The 24236-nt window shown below is 45.1% G+C and overlaps 1 protein-coding gene across 1 annotated transcript; it reads right to left on the reverse strand.

The window, feature by feature from the left end:
* Positions 1-351: 351 nt before the first annotated feature.
* Positions 352-23564, reverse strand: HIF1AN (hypoxia inducible factor 1 subunit alpha inhibitor). Its single transcript, XM_058187415.1, has 8 exons — positions 23332-23564; positions 20487-20737; positions 18111-18259; positions 16565-16710; positions 13367-13473; positions 10653-10716; positions 4562-4672; positions 352-2461 (listed from the first exon to the last, which is right to left on the reverse strand). The coding sequence occupies exons 1-8, from the start codon at positions 23524-23526 to the stop codon at positions 2417-2419; spliced, it is 1068 nt and encodes a 355-aa protein (XP_058043398.1). The 5' UTR covers positions 23527-23564; the 3' UTR covers positions 352-2416.
* Between the last annotated feature and the right edge of the window lie 672 nt (positions 23565-24236).

Below are 24236 nucleotides of genomic sequence, written 5' to 3' on the forward strand. Positions count from 1 at the left end.
AATCTGGGTCCTCATTTTACCCACCTCGGAAGGATGGAAGGCTGACTCAACCTTGAGCCTGGTGAGATTCGAACCGCTGAACTGCAGCTAGCAGTCAGCTGAAGTAGCCCGCAATACTGCACTCTAACCACTGAGCCACCTCCATCTGCAAGACGATTTCATGATTGATCGAATTATATACACTACACTAAAGGAAAGGGGGAAATATTACCAGTAGCAATTATTATCTTTTTTACCTATATATAAATCATAAGATCATGGGAACAACTGAATTTTCAAAATGAATTTCAAAGTACTGCCCTTTCCATAAGATGAGAAAGACAGATCATATAAAATGAAGGGGAACAGGTATTTGTGTCATTCAACAGTAGCTGTATTTTAAGAACTACATTTCAGAAGATATTATGTATTTCCCACATATTCTCACACATCATAGACACATTTTTTTTTTCCAAGAGCAGGCATCAAAACACAAGATTTAAAAAACAAAAGTAACAGTACCTAAAACTGTCTTTTCTCAGTGCATTGTAAACTAAGCTTTTGCACTATTAAAGTGCAATGTATTTCTTTTTTCCCAAACCAACTATTTTAGACATTTTCAAATTTACACCTTTGGCAAAAAAAAGAAAAAAACATAATGGAAGGCTGCATTTCAATTCAATCTTCTTCTTTCTAATGAAGACGCCTGGGCTTTTCCACATGAAGTTCTCTATATGCCACAATATTCCACAGTTCCAGTCTGGAGTGCCTATTCATATCAAGAACTAAACGCAGGAATTACTTTGTTTCAGCCAAAGGCAGGATGATTTTATCGATGTTAAGTCCAACGTTGCCCTCCGAAAGCCACCTTCTTCCTGGTCTATATGTGATAACATCAGGAGCGCTGGTCTTCTATTGCCTCCTTGTGGTTCGAAACTATATCAAAGCAGGGGTGAAATGCTACCGGTTCGGACCAGTTCGGCCAAACCGGTAGCCATGATGGCGGCTAGTTCGGAGAACCGGTAGAGACAGCAGCGTGAGGCTCCGCCCACCCACCCGGTCATCACTTCCTGGTTTTAACCAGGAAGTAACCTGTTTTTTACCCACTGTGCATGTGCAGAAGGGTTTGCGCATGCACAGAGGGTCCGCGCGCACACTTCCGAACCGGCAGGGAAGGTAAGTAGATTTCACCCCTGTATCAAAGGCTTTACTTGTAACAACGTAACAAAGCTGCATGGCATTTTCAGGTTCCACCTTCTCAAAAGAAGCCAAGAATCCTGGTTTCTTCAGACACTTCTTCAGCTCTGTATAGACTTCACAGTAAACAGGAATGCAGAGGATCCCAGAAACTCTGGTTGTCATGTAGAGGAGTTGTTCCAATATCTATCTATATAATCTATCTTGCTGTGGGTGGGGAGGGGATCAATGATCTTCAAAAATTCAATGACCGAAGGTGGGTCTCCAAAACTTTCATAGAAAAGTGACTTTGTGGCAAATGAAGAAACTTTTCCTTGGTAATCTAGGAGTTAAACTCTCAAATCTGCATTCCTAGCTTAATGAAATACAATTACAAAGCCCATACTCGTATTTCCTTCCAGACATATGAAAGATCAAAGTGGAAATTTAAAAAATGCTTTGCTACTCTCCTCTCTTCACCAACTGATCTGGCACTTAATTTGGCCTAGAGAAGGCAGAGTGCAATGAGGAAGTATAACCATGCATGGCTAAGTGAAAACTATGACACAAGTTTTATCGACTAAGGGCACTCGCTATGGCTTGTCCCGTTCTATTAACATCCTGAGTGGAAAAAAAGTCAATTTCTATACATAGGCATTTGGCCTAGTTTTATAGAATTAGAAATCAATGTATTGTTTATGACAAAATGACACAACGGATTTAAAAGCTCTTAAAGTCTCCATCTTTTATGTCCTTCATTTTTCTGTATTCCTCAACGGGCTTTAGTTTTAAGAAGTTGCAATATCAAAGAGAAGGCTGCCCTTTTAAGAAAACATGCTAATTATAGATATGAATTGATTTAAAGTTGGAAGTTATCCATGTTGATTCCTAACACGGAAAATACAGGAAGAAAATCAAAATTGTTCCTCTAGGTAAATCTTATGTAGGCGATCACAAAGGTGCTATCACAAATAAATATCATCAAGTACCAGGTGCCAACGGTTGTATCTAGGCAGACAGAGAACATGGGGTTACTGATGACAGGTTCTTCCTTAGTAAGGATGAATTATTTTAGAAGGTTTGGTGAAGTTGAAGGGGTGACGAATGGAACATTTCAGAGTTCCAGTTATTCCCCTAGATGGGTGGAGTGGATCAGAGCTGGACCAGGCAATCCATCTGTTTTTAAGTGCTGTGTGCAATATTAGCGCTTAATATCTTCCCCCTTTAGGTGAAACAGCTCCAATATCCTGCAAGTCCACGATTAGTCATACCGTCCTTTGATCATCATATTCAACAGGGGACCCACCTGCTCAAAAGGAAAAAACAACAAAACACATTGCTTTATTAGCGACAGATTTATCAACAGGCTAGAAGTCATGTTACCATATTTTTCGGAGTATAAGACGCAGCTCCCTCCCCCCAAAAGAGGGTGAAAATTTGGGTGCGTCTTATACACCGAATGTAGTCCTGCCCACCCACCGGCCCCCATTCTTTGGCCTTTGCCTCCCAGCAATTTGCTCCTAGAAGCAAACAGCAAACAGCCCGTTTCAGCTTCAGCACAGCCTGATTAACACAAGCAGTTGATTGTTGGTTGGATTGGCCTCCCGACCATCAGCTGTTTCAGCCGATTGCCTATTGCAGTCTCTGCGGGCCTCCACTGTTTGCTGTTTGCTGCAAGGAGGCAAATTGCTGGGAGGCAGATTATTTTTTTTCTTGTACTAATCAGGCTGTGCTGAAAAAGAAAATGAAACTGAAACAGACGGTTTGCTGCAACGAGGCAAATTGCTGGGAGGCAGCTTTTTTTTTTCTTGTTTTCCTCCCCAAAAAAGGTAGGTGCGTCTTATAGTCTGGAGCGTCTTATACTCCGAAAAATATGGTAAATTGCAAAACTATATACTGCAGAAAATAAGCGTAAGTATTTAAGATCACCACAATATACATAAACTATTTTAAGGGCTCGCTCATGAGAATGACTGCCAATTCTCTCGCAAGTAACAGCGACCTTTTCAAAAAGTATTCCTCAATGGTAACATTTAGTGAATACCTAGAACCTTACACACACCACACACTTTTTGTAAAACTGGTCAACATACAAATTGTCGTCACTGGCTGCAATCGGGACCAGCAACCTCATTGCTAAGGAAGGTTATCATAAAGTAAAACATCATATGACATCAGTTCCAGATGTAGTTAAGCATGTATCACCATAGTCATTGTGACATCACATAACCATGGCTTCCAAGTTCCTGGTGGCTTCCCCACTGATTTTGCTTCTTGGAAACCAGCTATGAAGGTCTCCAAATGGCAATCGCGTGACTGAGGGATGCTGTAATCCAGGGGTGTCAAACTCATGTCGTCACGGCATTGTCATGTGACGTATCGTGACTTTTTTTTTCCCCTTCACTAAACCGGGCATGGGTGTGGCCAGAGCATGATGCATCCAGCTTGCGGGCCCGCAGGTTTAACAGCCCTGTTGTAATCATTGTAAAAATATGCTGGTTGCCACATGCTTAAAAGTGTCATCCTGTGATCTCAAGAGACATTGTGACAGCTGCAAGTTCAAGGACCAGTCCTTTTTCCAGCGCTATTGAAACAGCTGCTGAAGGGCCATTAAGCAAAACTAACTATCTATTCTAAACAGCGCAGAAAAGTATGCTAATGTAAATATCAGAAGTCATAATTTATTTAATGTTTGAACAATCACTTAAGTTAAGGAAAACTGCTGACAATTAAAATTTAAGGTGGGGGCTAATTTCATTTTAGCCACTCTTCTAATTAGCCTGAAAGTTGTAGCTATTCCAGAGCAGAGACAATTTAGATGTTGAATGAGGCATTGCTTCAATTTACGCTCGTTTAAGCCAAGTCCAAACTTTCATTCTTGACACAGAACAGGGGTCTCCAACCTTGGCAACTTTAAGACTTGTAGACTTCAACTCCCAGAATACCTCAGCCAGCAAAGCTGGCTGAGGAATTTTGAGAGTTGAAGTCCACAAGTCTTGAAGTTGTCAAGGTTGGAGAGCCCTGACAAGGAAAATGCTGAACTTATATTGCCTAGTCTAGTTAAACACCAAAATCCCTCTTAAAGATTTGAGTAATACCGTGATCTTCAGGAGAATTGCTGCTAACATTTTGAAATCTCTATCTGGGTGTCAACTTTGGCAGTATGTATGGATTTCCAACTGCCAGAATTCTCCCAGCATGCTAGTATTTGAAGTCTGTCCACCTTAAAAGTTGCTAAGATTGAAAAATACTGCTCTAGCCTACCCCACGCCATCACTACTTATTTTAAGGTGTTAAATATTAACATCTTTCAATTTGTTCTGCTATTATTTTCATTTTATGGGATCAAAAGCTGAACAAGCTCAGCCGCATGGTTACTACAAGCAGTCTAAGACCCACACTTTACCTCTTGTGGATTTCCAAGCGCCTCCCCCAACATTTTCTCTATGTTCCTCATTACAGCCACTTTCTGATGAGCCTTTAGGGGGTATTCAATCCTTTTAGGGGTTGGAGCACCCTGTGTGGGGAAAAATACCTTCCTTGAACAAGAGTTCATCAAGGTGCAACATTTACAAAAATGAAATTAAAAACAGATTCCGACGGAGGCATCAATTATCTGGACCCTATTATTCATATGCCTTGTTCTGGGGCACCAGGAAGATCAAAAGGAAACTGAAAAGATCCAACAGGTTTACAGTGATTCACAGTGCTTAAAAATCTCATATACACCTAGCACTAAAAAAAGCCAGAAGCTAATAAAAGTCAGAGATGAGAAAAGGTGAGTTGGTATTTTCTTATCTATCAAATAGCACATATCATATGAAAAGGAGATGTTTAGGCAAAGTGACTGGCCAAAAATACTATTTCTACTACTACCACTCATTTTTTAAAAAAACAAAAACTTATTTCTCTAAAGCAGGGGTGTCAAACTCAAGGCCCGAGGCCGGATCCAGCCCGCGAAGTGCAAGGCCACCCTGGAAACAGCAAAGGACGGGCCCACAGTGCTTCTGCCAGCGAAAACAGCTCAGGAGAGTCGTATGTAGCACTCCTGAGCGCCATTTTCGCTGGCAGAGAGAGTTGCAGGAAGCCGTCGCAGCTGAAAATAGAGCTCGGAAGAATGTTTTCGCTGGCAGAGCGCTCGGGCCACCACAGAGGCCACCAACACCAGTGACGTCAAACTGGCCACGCCCACCCTGGCCACGCCCAACCCGGCCCCCTGAGGTCAAACACAACCCTGATGTGGCCCTCAATGAAATCAAGTTTGACACCCCTGCTCTAAAGAAAACCAGATTGACTCTTCTACGCATGCGCAAGATGGCGGCTTACTGAAACGCCGGATCATCGGCTGGCGGATCCCTGGCTGATGGCGATGGTTAGCTGTCGCCTATGCCGCTGGCTCCCCTCGACCCGGTGAATAGTACATCTCAGCAATCGCGGGTGGGGTCTTTGGACCTCTTTGAACCCGCGGTTGCTGCGCTGGAGGCCGGAGGAACCGGAGACGGGGCGGATGAAGATGGCGGCCCTGCGGAGGTGCGTGGGCGGCTGGCCGACCCTCAGCTGTTCTCAGCTGTTTGGCGGTGAGCGGCATGGGTTTCTAGCGCCGCTACCGCTTCCATCAGGCGACACCCACCCTGGACTAAGCCGCATGGACTCGCCTCCCCCGCTCTTGTTGTCATCTCCCTGTTGGTTACAGGGTGAGCGGTGGGAGACGAACGGCCATGTGGAGGTGTGGGGGGGGCGGCGGATGCCAGCTTCGCCGCGACGCCCGGGTTGTGTGGCTCAGCACTTTGGCCCTCGCTTCTTCAAAACGTCTTTTCCGTCGGCGGTGGAGGCTTGGCGGACTGGTGAAGGCGGCCTTGTGGAGATGGGGGGAGGGGGCTGCATGTTTTTCAGCTGAGATGGCGCTTATTCAGCTGCGCCTTGTTTGCACCCCTGGACTACGCCTCCTTGGGCTTCTGGTTTCCAGCTTGTTAGATCATCTCTCCCACTGAGGATGGGGGCAAGTGATGGACATGATGACCATGTTGAGGCGTGGGGCAGGAAGGTGTATTCTTCAGCTGATACTGTGGCTACCCTTTACCCCCACCCCCGGACCTCCTTCCTGGACTGCTGGAACATCTCTCCCGCAGACGGCATACTCCGGTCCAGCGGAACATCTACCTGGTGGATGGGCTGAGACGGTTTACGATCTTTTGTCTGCTAATCCATCAGGATATAATGGACTTTACATCTCTTTAGGACGGACTGCCTGTCTCTTTTTTTCCATCTCTTTTTTCCATCCGTTACCGGACTCCAGAATGACATCCCAGTATAACATCTCGGCTGCCAAATGGGACATAGCCAGCTGATGGTTGATTCTATCGTTATTCGCCACAGGAACTCTTGCGCCTGCAGTGCCCCGCCTCGCAGGAATGGCCCACCACACTATCGAGGGCCGGCCTCTATGACGGGTCTTGGGACCCACAGAGGTGGCATGCTAAAAAGAAGGGTTTATGGGGTTTTTTAGAAAGGGAATTTTAAGGGTGGGAGGGTAAGGCGGGTAATGGGGTAACCCGTCGGGTAGGGGCCAGTTCCTGCACATGCTCATGGCGGTTTTTCTTTATTAGGTCCAGAGGTTATGGGGAGAGTGTGTTCCTATTTGTGAGGGTGGTTCTATTGACACGGTAAGTGGGAGAGGCAGGTATGGCGGAAGCGAGGGTCATATCAAGTTTCGGGAGCGCGTGCTCGATGTTTGAAAGCGATCACGCGCTCCGACCCCTTGACTTCACCCGTTCCCGGATGGTCAGGATCCTCAGAGCTTGGGCCTCCGGCTGATGTTGTGCAATGCCGGTCCGTGGTGAACAAAGCCCCTCGTTTGTGACCTTATACAGGGGGTTCGCGGACCTTATGGGCATTACGGAGACCTGGTTGGGCACTGAAGGCGTGCCCTGGTTGAGTTGTGCCGCGGGTTTCCGTGCATTCCATCAGCCGAGGCCCAGGGTAGGGGTGGGGGTGGCGGTTGTGATTAGAGAGAGTCTAGAGCCGAGGAGACCACTGTACCTCAGATTGCGGGTGCGAATCCTCTTTGTGAGATGGGGTCATAGGTGTCAGATGGGTATGCTGATCACGTACCTGGCTCCTTGCTGCGTGACAGCTGCCCTGCCCGAGCTCCTGGAGGTGCTGGCTGGGGTGGCAGTTGAGACCCCCAGACTTTTAGTCATGGGGGACTTTAACTTGCCATCGTCCGGCTCGTCATCGACGGCAGCTCGGGAGTTCATGGCTTCCATGACGGCCTTGGACATGACCCAAGTAGTTGATGGCCCTACTCACATTGGGGGTGGCACCCTGGACCTGATTTTTCTCTCTGGTCAGTGGTTGAGAGATCTGGACTTAAAGGAATTAGTCATTGAACCTTTGTCATGGTCAGATCACTCTCTTCTTCGCCTGGACTTTCTGACCGCCATTCACCACCGCAGGGAGGCGGAGCCGATCGTTGGTTCCGTCCCAGGCGCCTGATGGACCCGGATGGGTTCGGACGGAGCTTGGGCCATTTCCTGAGGGTCTGGCTCACGGCTCGACTGAGGAACTTGTTGCGGCCTGGGAACAGGCCGCGCGGGGCCTTGGACCGTGTCGTGCCTTTGCGGCCTCTGACCCGGCGCAGGTCCCAACCGGCTCCTTGGTTCTCCGAGGAGCTGAGAGGATGAAGCGCGGAGAAGGCGCCTGGAGAGTCTCTGGAGGTCTAGCTGCTCGAAGCTGATCGGACACTAGTGAAGTCCTATACTAGGACTTACCTAGTGGCATTGAGGAAGCGGCGTAGCTCGCCTCCTCCCTCATTGCATCGGCAGATAACCGCCCAGCCGCCCTGTTTCGGGTGACTCGCTCCCTCTTACACCAGGGGGAGCGGGATGACCCGTTGCAGGGACGTGCTGAGGAGTTTAACGGTTATCTATACGATAAAATCGTTCAGCTTCGGGATGGTCTGGACCAAGATTGCAGTGATACGGGCGAGATGCGTGAGGGCGGTCTTGGTGACATTGTGTGGGATGAGTTTGACCCTGTGGCTCCCGAGGACATGGACAGGTTGTTGGGTAGGTTGAATGCCACCACGTGTTTACTGGACCCGTGCCCCTCTTGGCTGGTGCTGGCCACTCGAGAGGTGACACGAGGCTGGCTCCAGGCGATTACGACTGCTTCTTTGGTGGAGGGTGTCTTCCCGGCCGCCTTGAAAGAGGCGGTGGTGAGGCCCCTCCTTAAGAAGCCGTCCTGACCCGCTGTTTTAGGTAATTATCGTCGGTCTCCAACCCGCTCACGGCGAAGGTTGTAGAGAGTATGGTGGCATATCAATTTCCCTTGCACCTGGATGAAACTGTCTATCTAGACCTGCTCCAGTCCGGTTTTCGCCCGGTTACAGCACGGAGACGGCTTTGGTCAAGCAGGATGATCTCTGGAGGGCCAGGGACAGGGGTTGCTCCTCTGCCCTGGTCCTATTAGACCTCTCAGCGGCTTTCGATACCATCGACCATGGTATCCTGCTGCGCCGGTTGGAGGATTGGGAGTGGAGGCACCGCTTATCGGTGGTTCTCCTCCTATCTCTCCGACCGGTCGCAGTCGGTGTTGACGGGGCAGAGGTCGGCCCCGAGGCGCCTCACTTGTGGGTGCCGCAGGGTCGATCCTCTCGCCTTCTGTTTAACATCTACATGAAGCCGCTGGGTGAGATCATCAGTGGTTTCGTGTGAAGTACCAGCTGTATGCGGATGACACCCAGCTGTATTTTTCACACCGACCACCCCAACGGTTATCAAGTGCTGTCCCGGTGCCTGGAGGCCGACGGGTCTGGATGGGGAGAAATAGGCTCAAGCTCAATCCTCCAAGACAGAGTGGCTGTGGATGCCGCATCCCGATACAGTCAGCTAAATCCGCGGCTGACCATCGGTGGCGAGTCATTGGCCCCGATGGAAAGGGTCCGCAACTTAGGCGCCCTCCTGATGAACGGCTGTCTCTAGAAGACCATTTGACGGCCGCTCCAGGAGAGCGTCACCAGGTTCGCCTGGTACGCCAGTTGCGCCTTTCTGGACCGGGATGCCCTATGCACGGTCACCACGCACTCGTGACGCCTCGCCTGGATTACTGCAATGTTTCTACATGGGGCTCCTTGAAGGGCATCCGGAGGCTGCAGTTAGTCCAGAATGCGGCTGCGCTGGTGATAGATGGAGCCCTCGTGGCTCCCGTGATAACACCCATCCTGCGCAGGCTGCACTGGCTACCTGTGGCTTTCGGGTGCGCTTCAAGGTTTTGGTGACCACCTTTAAAGCGCCCATGGCATTGGGCCGGGCTACTTACGGGACCGCCTACTGCTACCGAATATCTCTCACCGACCCGTGCGCTCTCACAGAGAGGGCCTCCTCAGGGTGCCGTCGGTAGCGGCAATGTCGTCTGGCGACACCCAGGAAGGGCCTTCTGTGGGGCCCCACCTCTGAATGAACTACCCCGACTTCGCCAGCTCGGACCTCCGGACCTTCCGCGGGCTTAAAACGTATTTATTTAATTGTGCAGGGCTGAGCTAGATTTTAAATTATTGGTTTTAAATTGGGTTTTATTTGATATTTTAATTCTAAATTTACGGGCTTTTTAGAATCAGTTTTTTAATAGTTTTATATTGTATTTATATGTCTTTTAAATGCCTGTAAACGTTGAGGAATGTCCTAGCATGTTTCCCGGCCCCAGCCCTGGCTCCATGCCCAGGCAAACGGAGCAACTTTTAAATGCCTGAGTCCTTCGGGAGATAGGGCGGTATATAAATTTGAATAAATAAATAAATAAATAAATAAGGTTTGTGAAGTGGTATCAGGCTAGAAACTAGAAAACTGTGAGTTCTAGTCCCGCCTTAGGCAAAAAGTCAGCTGAGTGACTTTGGGCCAGTCACTGTCTCAGGACTACAAAAAAAGGAGGACAAACCGGTTCTGAAATCTTACCAAGGAAACTGTGGAGACTATTCTAGGCAGTCACCAGGAGTCAACACTGACTTGAAGGCACACATATACTTCCCTCTAGAAAAGGTACCCTGTTTCCCCGAAAATAAGACCCAGCCAGAAAATAAGTCTTAGCATGATTTTTCAGGATATAATATAATATAAGCCCTACCCCCCCAAAATAAGCCCCAATACCATAGTTCCCCCAAAATAAGACTTATCTAGAAAATAAGCCCTAATGCGTCTTTTGGAGCAAAAATTAATATAAGACCCAGTTTTATTTTCGGGAAAAACACGGTAGGAATAGGAGTTCACTATTTCAACTTAAATATTAGAAGGTTCAACAAGGTTATCTCCAAGATAACCAAGTTGAGAGTTCAAGTCAATTTTAGCAGCTGACACAATTTTGATCATTTAAATAAAGCTAGAAAAACAATATATGTAGATTTTATGACGCAGTATCACACTGCACTGTATAATTTTGCAATTAAAACAAATCTTATTTATAAAACTTTATACTGCTATTGTATTAAATTCAGACCTACTTACCTTGTACCAAAAGTTTACAGTGATGGTAATTCCTCCATTCAGCAGTGACTCAATGTGATGCCACCTATATCAAGCCACAGAAGAGAACTCTTTTAATATTCCTAATTTAAAACTGTAGATTTTAGCATTTCCAAGATTAATTTTACATACTAATCATGTGGTACATAATTAAATTGTGATTTGGTTATTTCTTTTATTCCCTCTTGAGGGTTTTTTTGGGGGGGACTATAATTCATTATACTTTTTTCAGTTCTTAGTTATCCAATGAATAATCAACCACTTGTATGCATATCAGTGGTAGGCTGCAACTGGTTTAACAACTGGTTCAGTGAACACACTTGTGTACAGCATTCAAAATACAGCAATTTGAAGCTCAGCTGCTTACCTTATAAGGCAGCCCCAGTAAAGTAGAACAGCGGAGGCGCAAAAATCAGCTGAGCCAGAAAGAAGGAAATATAGGACAGGACAGGACAGGGACAGGTAGGCGGGACCAGCTGATCGTCTGAACTACCGGTTCACCCGAACTAGTCCGAACCGGCTAAATCCCACCCCTGATGTATTTATTTATATAGTCCTCCTCCTTAGTAATCATTCAATGGCCATTCAAAGTTACAACAGTTTTGCAAACACCCATCCTCAAAAATATGGCCACTCTACAGTCACGACTGCAACTTGAATGCTCAGCAACCCGCTTGCTTTTGCAGCTAAGACAGCATCTTGCAATCACCGTTTGTCACCTTCTGTTGTGCCTCATCCGCTTTCCCCGCAGCCAGGCCCGTCTTATCTGCTTCCGAACGTTGAGGAATGTCCTAGCATGTTTCCCGGCCCCAGCCCTGGCTCCATGCCCAGGCAAACGGAGCAACTAGACCCCTCCCCCTCCCCCACAGCATGTGAGCCTGAGGAAGGTCAATTACCAACAGCTGCAGACTGAAGGGACCCTCGCTTCAGGAGAATTAATAGGAGGCGTCAACAGAAGGAAGGGAGGGGCAGGCCTGGATAAGTGCTGAGTCATGGAGCCACACCCCATGGCCTATATAAAGGATCTGCTTTCTGGCATTCTCTGAGTCAGGCAAAGTCTACCTTATCTTGCTGAAGTCACTTTCTGGTCTCCTGCCTGCCTTGAGAACTTTGCTAGGACTTTGGCAGAGCTGCAGAGGCACGCCTGATTCGGATTTCCCTGACCCGGCCGTCAGCGGAGGAGTGGGACACGACACCTTCCCAGCCAGCTTCCAAAAAGCAAAGTCAGTTGCAGAAGTTGAATTTGCTTTAACCACCTTGGTGACTCACTTAACAACCTCGGTGATCAGGGTGGATTTGATTTAAATCAAGTAGATTTAAATCAGGATTTAAATCGTGACTTAAATCACTAGTGAAAAGGCTTGATTTAAATCAACTCGATTTAAATTATAATTTTTAAAGAGCAGCTGTCATCTCTATCCCGCAGCGGCTCCTCCTCTGACCCGCTGTTGACTCACCGACAGTCCCATTCACTTTAATGGGACAGCTGGTGATGTGGCAGTGATACAACAAGGTGAGGGACGTGGCAGGTGAGTGGATGCCCACTAACAGGCACTGCCATGATGGACCTGAAATGACAGGTGCTCTTTAATATTAAATTTATAAGCTGCTTAAATGGTTTCACTTTCATTTTTACTGCTTGCCCTTCCTCCTCACACTTAAGAGCCTAGGGGTACAGATGCATTTCTCTTCAAACAATCATACAGTTTGTAGCGCATGTTCTCCCAGCTTGCAGAGCTTGGATTCATTGAATGAGTTTACCAAAGACCCCATGTGTCTGTAAGTATAACTCCGATAATGGTCTGGACAATTGCTTCGTTCAGTTGCTTCCCCAAAACTGTCATAAGTAGATGTTTATAAGAACATACAGTAGTGGCCAAAATTGTGGAAACCTTTTGGGACAAATGTATTTTCTAAAACTAGCTAATAACACCACTTTTTTGGGGAGTAGTAATACCATAAAATTATGTATCAATGGAAAGATAATTTAATCAAGAATGTAATACAATAATTTTTATGAAGGATTTACTATTAGAATAGCAGTTACAGTATAAAGAAGAAAAGTGAAACATGTAGAAAAAAACGAGATATACAAAAATTATCACCATGTCAGTTAATAGTTAGGTAACCTTTAGCATGAATCATGGCCTTACAACATCTTCCCACGGAGTGAACCAAGTCTTTTAGTTCTGCAGCTGTTATAATGTGAAACCAAGATTGAAGGATGGCTTTTATTAACTGGGTTTTATTGCTGGGTCACTTCTGACTAACAAGTTTCTTTAGTCGCCTCCATCGATTTTCAATTGGGTTAAGGTTTGGGCTATTCCCAGGCCATTCCAGCAGTGGAACAGGATTATCTTGAAACTCCAAAAAAAAAGTGGTGTTATTAGCCCTCAAACCTCAAAAATACACTTTTCCCAAAAGGGTTTCCACAATTTTGGCCACTACTGTATAAGAATGTCCCCCAAATGTAAATCTTATAGCAGGAAAAGGGACCAATACTTCTGCATATGAAGAAGTATCAAGGATTATTGCTATTGGGGCCTTTTAGAAACAGAAAAATATATATCTGTTGTAGTCAGAATAAATGGCACAAGGTTCAGGGCCTCTGACTGAACCTCTTTTGTTCCCTAAATCGATTCTGCTGCAGAATCATACTAGTTCATTCTGTCCCATTCTCATCCTAAATGTATTACCAATACATGGGAATATAAAGCACATCGCCTGGGCCAACTACGGTTTCATAGCCAACTATGTTCTGGAAATTAGGAAACTTCTCATAGTCAGGATTGTCGAAGTCAACCTAGCAGGGAGAGAAGAAGGCATCACTGAAGTCACTGGAAACAATGCATGGTTTTTCCCTCGGCTTCCCACCCCAGCTACTTCCCCAAAAAACGAACTTCTCTACTAACAGGTAGAGAGCTAGAGATAAAAATCACCACCTTCAAGAGACTGCACTCCATTTACCACTGGTTACTGGTTTTGTCGACTGTGAACAGCTACACTCAGCATTTGTATTGACTATTTTAAGATGTCATCAACCAAAGAAAAGCACAGAACAACATATAATAAAACACCAGGTACTTATATGGCACTGATTGAGAGGATTCTGCTATACCGATAAAAAAAAATCAAGATTAAATCTGGTCTTGTTTAAGTGATCCAATAACCAAGTAAATCATTTTTGATATGTCTGAAATAAATGCAAACATTAAGCTCATGACAGTAGCCTGGAAGGACTATAAATCAGCACCGCTGACAGTTAAATGTAACTTTCCTAGTAAGGTGTAAATTTGCTGGAGCTTTTTAAACCCCACAGATTGGGGGACCAATTTAGAAAGACCAACAGAGGGATATAATGAACTTGCAGAGCTAACTGGAGATTAACAATGATCTCACCAGCAGATTGTTGAAATGGAGGAGATGATCTACTTAGTTGCCCTCAAATATCCTCTCCTTTATTGCAGGGTACCCTGATTACTGAGGAACCAGGATGCTGAAACAAGCATGAGAATATCAAAGCACAGCATCCACATCCATTGCATAGACTTTCTGAATGGTTGGTGGAATCCTTACGACGCAAATCTGGCGCGTCAATTTCACTTGGCACTTCAAAGAGAAGGCTGATAACATTATTACAGTTCCAATAAGAGAGATGGAAAACATTGGCGCGTGCTTGGCACCTCCCTTAATTTTATTAATTCAACTCTGTGTGCAATTTCAAAGGACCAAGACTACGGACAAAATTATACGGACGCTGAAGCTACTTTTCCCCGTGTTTTACTCTTGCCTAACTTTGACTTCAATGAATACCAGCAGGAGACTACTGGGTGAATCTAAAGAGGGCCAACTCTTCTACAACAGGAATTAGTATCATTAATATCCTGTTGGAGACAGAGTTCTTGAAGAAGGTGGAGACGATGTACCTCCAAATATTTTTGGATGAAACAAATTGTTGGGAATTAGACCAAATCCCATCAGCCAAAAACTAACCGTTAAGAATGACGAAATGTATAATTCAAGACATGGGGTGGACAGATTTCTTATTGGTGATGTAGATCCACTCCAGCTTTAATTTGTAATCCAGGAGAGGGCTGGGGCTCTATGGCTGTACCTTTCAAGCAAGGTGCTAACTGAGGTGGTTGTCCTCATGTAGCAAATGACCAGTCATCTTCTTCCAGAGTTACCGTATTTTTTGGAGCATAAGACGCACCTTTTTCCCCCAAAAAAGAGGGTGAAAATCTGGGTGCGTCTTATACTCCAAATTCAGCCCCACCCAGCTTCTCAAACGGAGGTTTCAGAGGCTGAAAGAAGCTTCGGAAAAGAAGGCCCCAAACAGAACTTCCAAAAAGAAGCCTCCAAATAGAGCATCAGAGGGTTTTTTTCTGAAGGTCTGTTTTGGAGGCTTTCAGAGGCAGAAAAAAGTTTTTTTGAAATGGAGTTTCAGAGACAGGGAAAAAAAGCCAAAAAAAAGCAAGGCACAGAGCTCACAACCAAGGAACCTGTTGCTAAAATTCATCTCTGGGAACAGCCGATTGGGGGTATTCCGGGAGGCTGATCCACCTGACAATCGGCTTTTTTCTTATTTTCCTCCCCAAAACTCTTATACTGGAGTATAAGACGCACCTTAGTTTTTGGGGAGGAAAATAAGAGAAAAGCTGATTGGCAGGTGGATCAGCCTCCCAGAATACCCCCAATCGGCTGTTCCCAGAGGTGAATTTTAGCAACAGGTTCCTTGGTTGTGAGCTCTATGCCTTGCTTTTTTTTTTTTTTTTTGCTTTTTTTTCTGCCTCTGAAAGCCTCCAAAACAGAGCTTCAGAAAAAAAGCCTCTGAAACTCTGTTCGGGGGCTTCTTTTCTGAAGCTTTGCTTCTGATGCTTTTTTCAGTCTCTGAAACCTCCATTTGAGAAGCTGGATGGGGCTACATTTGGAGTATAAGACGTTTCCAGATTTTCACCCTCTTTTTTGGGGGGGGGGGGGAAGGTGCGTCTTATACTCTGAAAAATACGGTAAAAAGTGCTAATCTCTACTAAACACTTTAGATTATCCTTTTATTTTATCACCAAACAGCCCAGCAGATACATGAGGCTAACACTTCCTGGCCTACCTCCACAAAGATTTGGTTGACTGCTTTTAGTTGTCTAGATATTCTTATGATACATTAACTTTCCATGATTGAGCTAAGGGTATGGTATGATCATTTATTTGAAGACCATATATATATATACATATATATATATACATATATATACATATATATACATATATATATATATATATATATATATATATATATATATATATATATATATATATATATATATATGTAGGTCTTTGGTTATTCGGATTTTCTCCCGCGTAAAATTGGAAGTGTCTTGGCGACGTTTCGACGAAGTCTCATTTGTCATCTTCAGGCTTCAGCTTCGTGCTTCTGGGAGCAATGTGTGATTGCAGCTTCTTCCTTTTTAACTGCTAGTGGGGATTTGAACTGATTGGGTGGGAGCTTGGCTGTGCTCTGATTGGATGGGGGTTTTTTGGTGCTCTGATTGGCTGGGGGTGTGTCCTGTTTGGGTGGGGGCTTGGTTGTGCTCAGATTGGTTGTGCTCAGAACGTCGCCAAGACACTTCCAATTTTACGCGGGAGAAAACCCGAATAACCAAAGACCTACATACAAACACCCGCAAAAACCTCAGAAAACATATATATATATAGATATATATACACATACATATATGAACTTTAAAATAGACATCATGGTTTAGACTCCTCCTCAGGCAGATGGTTAGAGGAAAACAAAGGTTTATAGGAATTTTGTAATAAACCAGCATCAAAAGTTATGCTTTGTAGTCTTAAGCAAAAAAAAAAAATGCTATTTGGCTTAGTTGTCATCTCACCTGGCTTTGCCGGTCACATGGATGGTGCACAGGATAAGGATAGAGGCATTCAAACTGGTCTGGCGAAAACAGAATACATCGTTTGTATCCTTTAATCTGAGCAAAGAAATTCTGCTGTTCGTCATAGTGAGCTGGTGTCACATTTCCTGCATCAAGGAAGACCAAGAAAAATTTCTGAACATTTGACATTTGATAAAATGTTTGAACTTTTAATTTCCAACAGGTCTGTACTACAAATGATTGCACAAATTTCATCCCACAATTGCAAACGCTATCAAAAGGATGCCACACAGTCTCCGTTGTGTAGAAGGCTGTGCGATGGAGCAGCTGCTTCCCAAAGATCTACCGAAAAAGTAAGTGACCAGTCTGTGACGGGGAGCAAAGGACAGGACCCAGTGGAGTGGAAAGCTGCCCCAAGATCTTCAGGCACCCAGTAGAATAGGATGGGGAGACTGCAATGGCCATAACTTCAGGCAGGGGTCGTAAGTCCCTTTGTTTAGAGCCATGATTTTGAATGGTCGCTGAATGAATGATCACGAGTCAAGGTCTAACTGTAAATCCAAGCAGTCTGGGATCATATCTGATTAAAAGGTAAAGGTTCCCCTCGCACCAGAGGGGTGGTGGCTCAACAGACTAATGCAGTCTGTTATTAACAGCAGCTGCTTGCAATTACTGCAGGTTCAAGCCCCACCAGGCCCAAGGTTGACTCGGCCTTCCATCCTTTATAAGGTAGGTAAAATGAGGACCCAGATTGTTGGGGGCAATAAGTTGACTTTGTATATAATATACAAATGGATGAAGACTATTGCTTGACATAGTGTAAGCCGCCCTGAGTCTTCGGAGAAGGGCGGGATATAAATGCAAATAAATGCAAATGCAAATAAAAAAAAATGTGCTAGTCATTCCCGACTCTAGGAGGCGGTGCTCATCTCCATTTCAAAGCCAAAGAGCCAGCACTGTCCGAAGACGTCTCCGTGGTCATGTGGCCGGCATGACTCAACGCCAAAGGTGCATGGAAAGCTATTACCTTCCCCACAAAGGTGGCCCCTTTTTTCTACTTGCATTTTTTTACGTGCTTTCGAACTGCTAGGTTGGCAGAAGCTGGGACAAGTCACGGGAGCTCACCCCGTTACACGGCGCTAGGGATTCGAACCGCCGAACTGCCGACCTTTCGATCGACAAGCTCAGCCTCTTAGCCACTGAGCCACCTTGCATATCTGCTTATCGCATCTGGTATGATATATCTGATATGACAATCAGATATATTGCATATCTGATTATCACCGCGTAATTTTTAACAAAATTTGGCTCTTGTTGTCTGTCAACTCCCAGCTTAACGGCAGCAATGAAATCTCTGGGCTCTCTCTCTTAGTCTAATTGGAACATGTTGAGGATATTGTTTTAGGTAAGATTGTAAGTGAGAAGAAAGCACTCCACCCACATTCAGTTACCTAACACTGACATATTGTCCATAGGAATTCCTCAACAGGTAGCACTGAAAGACTATTAAAACCAAATTATTTGTCCAAAGAAGCAGGTTGGTTACCTTCCATGCCAATCAGTAGTAAGTTGGATGTCAGCTGACCCCAGCCTCGCTTCGTCTGCTGTCTGTTAATCCAATTCCAATTAAAGCCCAGGAAATCTACCACAATTTTCCGGCCAACCGTGTCGTTTAAGGTCTGCTGGAGGTATAACCTGTGCATGGCAGAAAATAATGGAAAAAAAGAAATGCAAAGCTGTATCAACTGTATACAGTTCTTATAGAAATGATAACAAAACCTAGCTTACAGAGCTGGGAAAAAAGAATTGCCGCCATCATTAAATTACCAAAAATGACTAGTAGTCCATGGAGGAAAAAAAGAATAAAATCTTATGTTCTTGGGGGTCCTGTATAAATTATGGTGATTAGAAGTCTGGATAATTCAATGCAGTAATTCTTCTGGGCTTCTGGACTTTTAATATCACTAACCTACACTGGGCAAAGCACTGACAGGAGACAATAGTGTTGTTAATTGCTAAGCCCACCTCGCAACTGGAAAAAAAAATTGCTCTGATTTTTGTTTTGGTTTTTTAAAAAAAAACTAAATAATGTTTACCTTCAGCAGCAGGAAAGCAACAGAGTTCTGGGCCTACCCAGCAGTGTCACTGCTTCCTCCTCTGTCACCACATGAGTGCAGAATATTCCTCAGAAAGGAAAGAGAAAGGACAGGAAGGAAGAGCATACAGCCAGAGGTCTGCTGCCTTCCGATCTGTCAAAACTGAAACATAAGAAAGGAAACAAGTTTGCTTTTAACTGCTGGGTAATTTTGCGGGATTTGGAATGGCAGTGCAGAAACACTGCACAGATTTAAAAAAAAAAAAAAAAAAGCAACAGAAAATGTATCTTGCACCTAGAATAACACAGGATAAATACATGGTGAAAAGCAACTACCAGAATAGTAAACAACAGTGGGAAAACAAGAGTAGGTTTAGGATGCATTTATGGAAGTATACATTTCACTGTGCCCATACAGCACAATTAGGCTAAAGATGCAACAGGTGCATTAAACCTGAATGGTGTTTATTTGTGTTAGAACTGGGAAGAAAAGATTTGTGTGTATGTGTGTGCATGGATGATGACTTAGCATGTTGGGTGAACTTATACTACTACCCTGTTTCCTCCAAAATAAGGCATCCCCTGATAATAAGCCCCAATCGGGCTTTTGAGTGCATGGCAGTAAGGCCAAGCATTTATGTCAGGGTTCAAAAAAATATAAGACGGTCTTATTTTGGGGAAAATACGGTATATAGTCTACACCAGGGGTGGGTTGCTACCGGTTCACCCCAGTTCGGGTGAACCGGTAGCGGCGGCGGTGGGAGACTCCGCCTACCTGCCCAGACGTCATCAAAAATGCTCTGTGCATGCGCAGAACCTTATGAGCATGCGCAGAAGCGCCACGCACTCGCAAAGCAATAATGAACCGGTAGCACCAGGATTTGAATCCCGCTACTGGTCTACACTACATCAGATTGTTGTGCAAACACACCCCCGTCCTTTTTTGGAAAAACATTCACGCGAGGGTAAAACAATCTAGGGGCCACATTAGTTACTTATATCTGTAATTAAATATAATGAGAGAAAATTCTGTCATAAAATACTAGTTGGAGTATGCCTGTAGACATAATATCCAAGGAATAAACAAACTATTTTGTTTATTTATAATATCCAATTCCACCCCCTGCATGTAGATTAACTTTCTACAGGATAGGCAGATTACAATGCAGAAAGTGGCAAAGTAGCCATGCATCACAAAGCACAGATATGAAAGAAAAATATGATGCATATTCTGATGCTATGAATTATGCAATTATTTTTCTCTGTTAAACAAGCTTTATCCTTCAATGAAATAAGCTGTTAAGTAGCACAAAATATTCCTTCTCACTGTATATTGTCCACAATGAAACAAATATTCTTTATAAACTGCTCCAGATTCAAGGCTCATTTTGTGAAGGACTTCCTCAAAAATTAAATTTAATATTTCAAAATCGTTCCCTTCGCCGATATTTCAGTTGTGCCTGAAAAATACTACCATGTTTACCCTTTTTATCTCATTAGATCTCTATAACAGCCTGTTATTTCAAATTCCAAGCTAGGCCCATTTTCTTTATTAAGAGATTTGGGAACTTCTGCTTGCTCTACTCCCCAATGAATCAAGCACGGGAACCATGTTACTTCTTCAATTTCCAAAAGGTTCCAAATTCATAACACGATGCTTAAGGCCCTTCTGCATTTGCATAGGGCCCTTTCTGCCCTGGAGGAGTCAAAGGAGCTACTGCACGGTGCCATGCAGGAACCTAGCAGATCATTTATAGCCAGAAGCAAATCCCACCTTAGCCCCTTAATTCCTCTAACTGTAAAGTGACCACCAGGTGTTGTGATTACCTTTCTCCACTTCCCTGCTGCTCGGTTTCCTGGAGTTGTGCCATGAAATCCCTGAACTTCATTTCCTCTCTGCTGGACTTCGGTTTGAAGTTTTTCACGTTTGCCATCTTCTTTTCATCGTAGTAGAGAAATTTGTGAGTGCTGGCTCGGTACACCGAGAAGTCCCCACTCCCAATATTCTCATGAAGGTAATCCAGGTCCCACTTCAAGGCGGGATAAACCAGATTGGTGTCAGTGAGCACCACCGGCTCCTAAAAGCAAACACAGAACGGAGGTCACGGACAGTTGGATGAAAAGGAAGGGAAGGAGGGAAGAAGGGAAGAAAATGAAGGAAGAAGGGAAGGAAAGGAAGGAAGGTCAGGAAGAATGGAACGGGGAAGGAAGGAACGGGAGGGGGGAAGGGAAGGACGGAAGGAGGAAAAGAAGGGAAGGAAGGGAAGGAAGGAAGAAGAAAGGGAAAGGAGAGAAAGAAGGGAAGGAAGGAAGGAGGAAAAGAAGGGAAAGAAGGAAGAAGAAAGGGAAAGGAGAGAAAGAAGGGAAGGAAGGAGGAAAAGAAGGGAAAGAAGGAAGAAGAAAGGGAAAGGAGAGAAAGAAGGGAAGGACGGAAGGAGGAAAAGAATGGAAAGAAGGAAGAAGAAAGGGAAAGGAGAGAAAGAAGGGAAGGAAGGAGGAAAAGAAGGGAAGAAGGAAGAAGAAAGGGAAAGGAGAGAAAGAAGGGAAGGACGGAAGGAGGAAAAGAAGGGAAAGAAGGAAGAAGAAAGGGAAAGGAGAGAAAGAAGGGAAGGAAGGAAGGGAAGAAGGAAGGGAAGAAGGAAGAAGAAAGGGAAAGGAGAGAAAGAAGGGAAGGAAGGAAGGAGGAAAGAAGGGAAGGAAGGAAGAAAGGAAAGGAGAGAAAGAAGGAAGGAAGGAAGGAGGAAAGAAGGAAGGAAGGAAGAAGAAAGGGAAAGGAGAGAAAGAAGGGAAGGACGGAAGGAGGAAAAGAATGGAAGGAAGAAGAAAGGGAAAGGAGAGAAAGAAGGGAAGGAAGGAAGGAGGAAAAGAAGGGAAGGAAGGAAGAAGAAAGGGAAAGAAGGGAGAGAAAGAAGGGAAGGAAGGAAGGAGGAAAAGAAGGGAAGGAAGGGAAGGAAGGAAGAAGAAAGGGAAAGGAGAGAAAGAAGGGAAGGAAGGAAGGAGGAAAAGAAGGGAAGGAAGGAAGAAGAAAGGGAAAGAAGGGAGAGAAAGAAGGGAAGGAAGGAAGGAGGAAAAGAAGGGAAGGAAGGAAGAAGAAAGGGAAAGGAGAGAAAGAAGGGAAGGAAGGAAGGAGGAAAAGAAGGGAAGGAAGGAAGAAGAAAGGGAAAGAAGGGAGAGAAAGAAGGGAAGGAAGGAAGGAGGAAAGAAGGAAGAAGGAAGGAAGAAGAAAGGAAAGGAGAGAAAGAAGGAAGAAGGAAGGAGGAAAAGAAGGAAGGAAGGAAGAAGAAAGGAAAGGAGAGAAAGAAGGAAGGAAGGAAGGAGGAAAGAAGGAAGGAAGAAGAAGAAAGGAAATGAGAGAAAGAAGGGAAGGAAGGAAGGAGGAAAGAAGGAAGGAAGAAGGAAGGAAGAAGAAAGGAAAGAGAGAGAAAGAAGGAAGGAAGGAGGAAAAGAAGGGAAGGAAGGAAGGAAAGAAGGAGAAGGAAGGAAGAAGAAGGAAGGAAGGAAGGAAGAAGAAAGGAAAGGAGAGAAAGAAGGAAGGAAGGAAGGAGGAAAAGAAGGAAAGAAGAAGAAGAAAGGAAATGAGAGAAAGAAGGAAGGAAGGAAGGAGGAAAGAAGGAAGGAAGAAAGGGAAAGGAGAGAAAGAAGGGAAGGAAGGAAGGAGGAAAAGAAGGGAAGGAAGGGAAGGAAGGAAGAAGAAAGGGAAAGGAGAGAAAGAAGGGAAGGAAGGAAGGAAGGAGGAAAAGAAGGGAAAGAAGGAAGAAGAAAGGGAAGGAGAGAAAGAAGGGAAGGAAGGAAGGAGGAAAAGAAGGGAAGGAAGGGAAGGAAGGAAGAAGAAAGGGAAAGGAGAGAAAGAAGGGAAGGAAGGAAGGAGGAAAAGAAGGGAAAGAAGGAAGAAGAAAGGGAAAGGAGAGAAAGAAGGGAAGGAAGGAAGGAGGAAAAGAAGGAAGGAAGGAAGAAGAAAGGAAAGAAGGAGAGAAAGAAGGAAGGAAGGAAGGAGGAAAGAAGGAAGGAAGGAAGGAAGGAAGAAGAAAGGAAAGGAGAGAAAGAAGGAAGGAAGGAAGGAGGAAAGAAGGAAAGAAGGAAGAAGAAAGGAAAGGAGAGAAAGAAGGAAGGAAGGAAGGAGGAAAAGAAGGAAGAAGAAGAAGAAAGGAAATGAGAGAAAGAAGGGAAGGAAGGAAGGAGGAAAGAAGGAAGGAAGGAAGGAAGGAAGAAGAAAGGGAAAGAAGAGAGAGAAAGAAGGGAAGGAAGGAGGAAAAGAAGGGAAGGAAGGAAGAAGAAAGGGAAAGAAGGAAGGAAGGGAAGGGAAGGGAAGGAAGGAAGAAGAAAGGGAAAGGAGAGAAAGAAGGGAAGGAAGGAAGGAGGAAAAGAAGGGAAAGAAGAAAGAAGAAAGGGAAATGAGAGAAAGAAGGGAAGGAAGGAAGGAGGAAAAGAAGGGAAGGAAGGGAAGGAAGGAAGAAGAAAGGGAAAGAAGAGAGAGAAAGAAGGGAAGGAAGGAGGAAAAGAAGGGAAGGAAGGAGGAAAAGAAGCGAAGGAAGGAAGAAGAAAGGGAAAGAAGGATGGGAAGGGAAGAGCCCGCCGAAGCGAAGCGACCCCCCTCTCTTCTCTTTCCCCTTCCCCTCCCCCATCTCAGCGCCAGAGGAGGAAGCGACTGGAGCTCCCGCTCCGCCGCCCTCACCTCGTTCTCCAGCAGTTCCTCCGCGCGGGGGTCTCCGTGGCTCAGGCGGGCGATGGGCCGCGTGGCGAAGCTGTAGTGCCGGAACTGGGCCTCGCTCCACCCGCGCAGCTCCTCCGTCTCGGCCGCTGTTGGCGGAGAGGAGGAAGCCTCCGTGGCTTCGGGCCGAGACCCGGAGGCCTCCTCCTCCTCCTCCATGGCTACCGGATGTAGCGCCGCCTCCGACGCCGCGGCGCACGGAAACCGGAGGGATACGCATCCGGTGCAGGCTGGGCGGGCGGGCGGGAGGACCGGAACTTGTCGTTCTAGGAATCCGGGACCCGATGGTGTTCAGCGCCCCCTGGCGAGGCATTCTAGGAACTTCGAGTTGCCCGGGCATTCCGGTGCCTTCAGGGGCGGCTGCTTGGAAAAGGACCTTTTTCAAATGGATGTACGCTGACAGGAGCGCTGGCCCTGGGGTGTCAGCGGCTAATCCCGGAGTATTCAACCTAAAATAAATAAATAAAATAAATAAATAAATCTCTTTCTTCAGAAATCTGTCCAGGAACCCCAAGATTTTCCTGCCGTCGTGATCTTTCTTTAAAAATCTTTAAAAGTGCCATTGTTGTTGTTGTTGTTGTTGTTGTTATTATTTACTTTATTCATTAAACATGAAACTCAGTCAACTGAACATTCAAAAATGCATGACAAATACCATTGGCTGGTGCTAATGGTTGATACAGGTTGCTGCCAGCGTCCTAGGTATCGTCATCATTATTCTTATTATTCTTATTATTTACTTTATTCATTAAATATGAAACTCAGTCAACTGAACATTCAAAAATACATCACAAATACCATTGAATGGTGCTAATGGTTGATACGGGTTGCTACCAGCTTCCTAGGTATCAATTATTATTATTGTTATT

Source organism: Ahaetulla prasina, chromosome 6 (assembly GCF_028640845.1).
Source record: "Ahaetulla prasina isolate Xishuangbanna chromosome 6, ASM2864084v1, whole genome shotgun sequence".
Taxonomy (NCBI): Eukaryota; Metazoa; Chordata; class Lepidosauria; order Squamata; family Colubridae; genus Ahaetulla; species Ahaetulla prasina.

Bases quoted from the DNA above. Each gene is read 5' to 3' on its own strand.
- HIF1AN (XM_058187415.1), bottom strand. From the start codon at position 23,526: ATGGAGGAGGAGGAGGAGGCCTCCGGGTCTCGGCCCGAAGCCACGGAG. The intron at 20,738-23,331 runs GTGAGGGCGGCG...GTTTGCTTTTAG, and splicing joins AGGAACTGCTGGAGAACGAG to GAGCCGGTGGTGCTCACTGA. The intron at 10,717-13,366 runs GTAATACATTTA...GGCTTGATATAG, and splicing joins CTTTATATTCCCATGTATTG to GTGGCATCACATTGAGTCAC.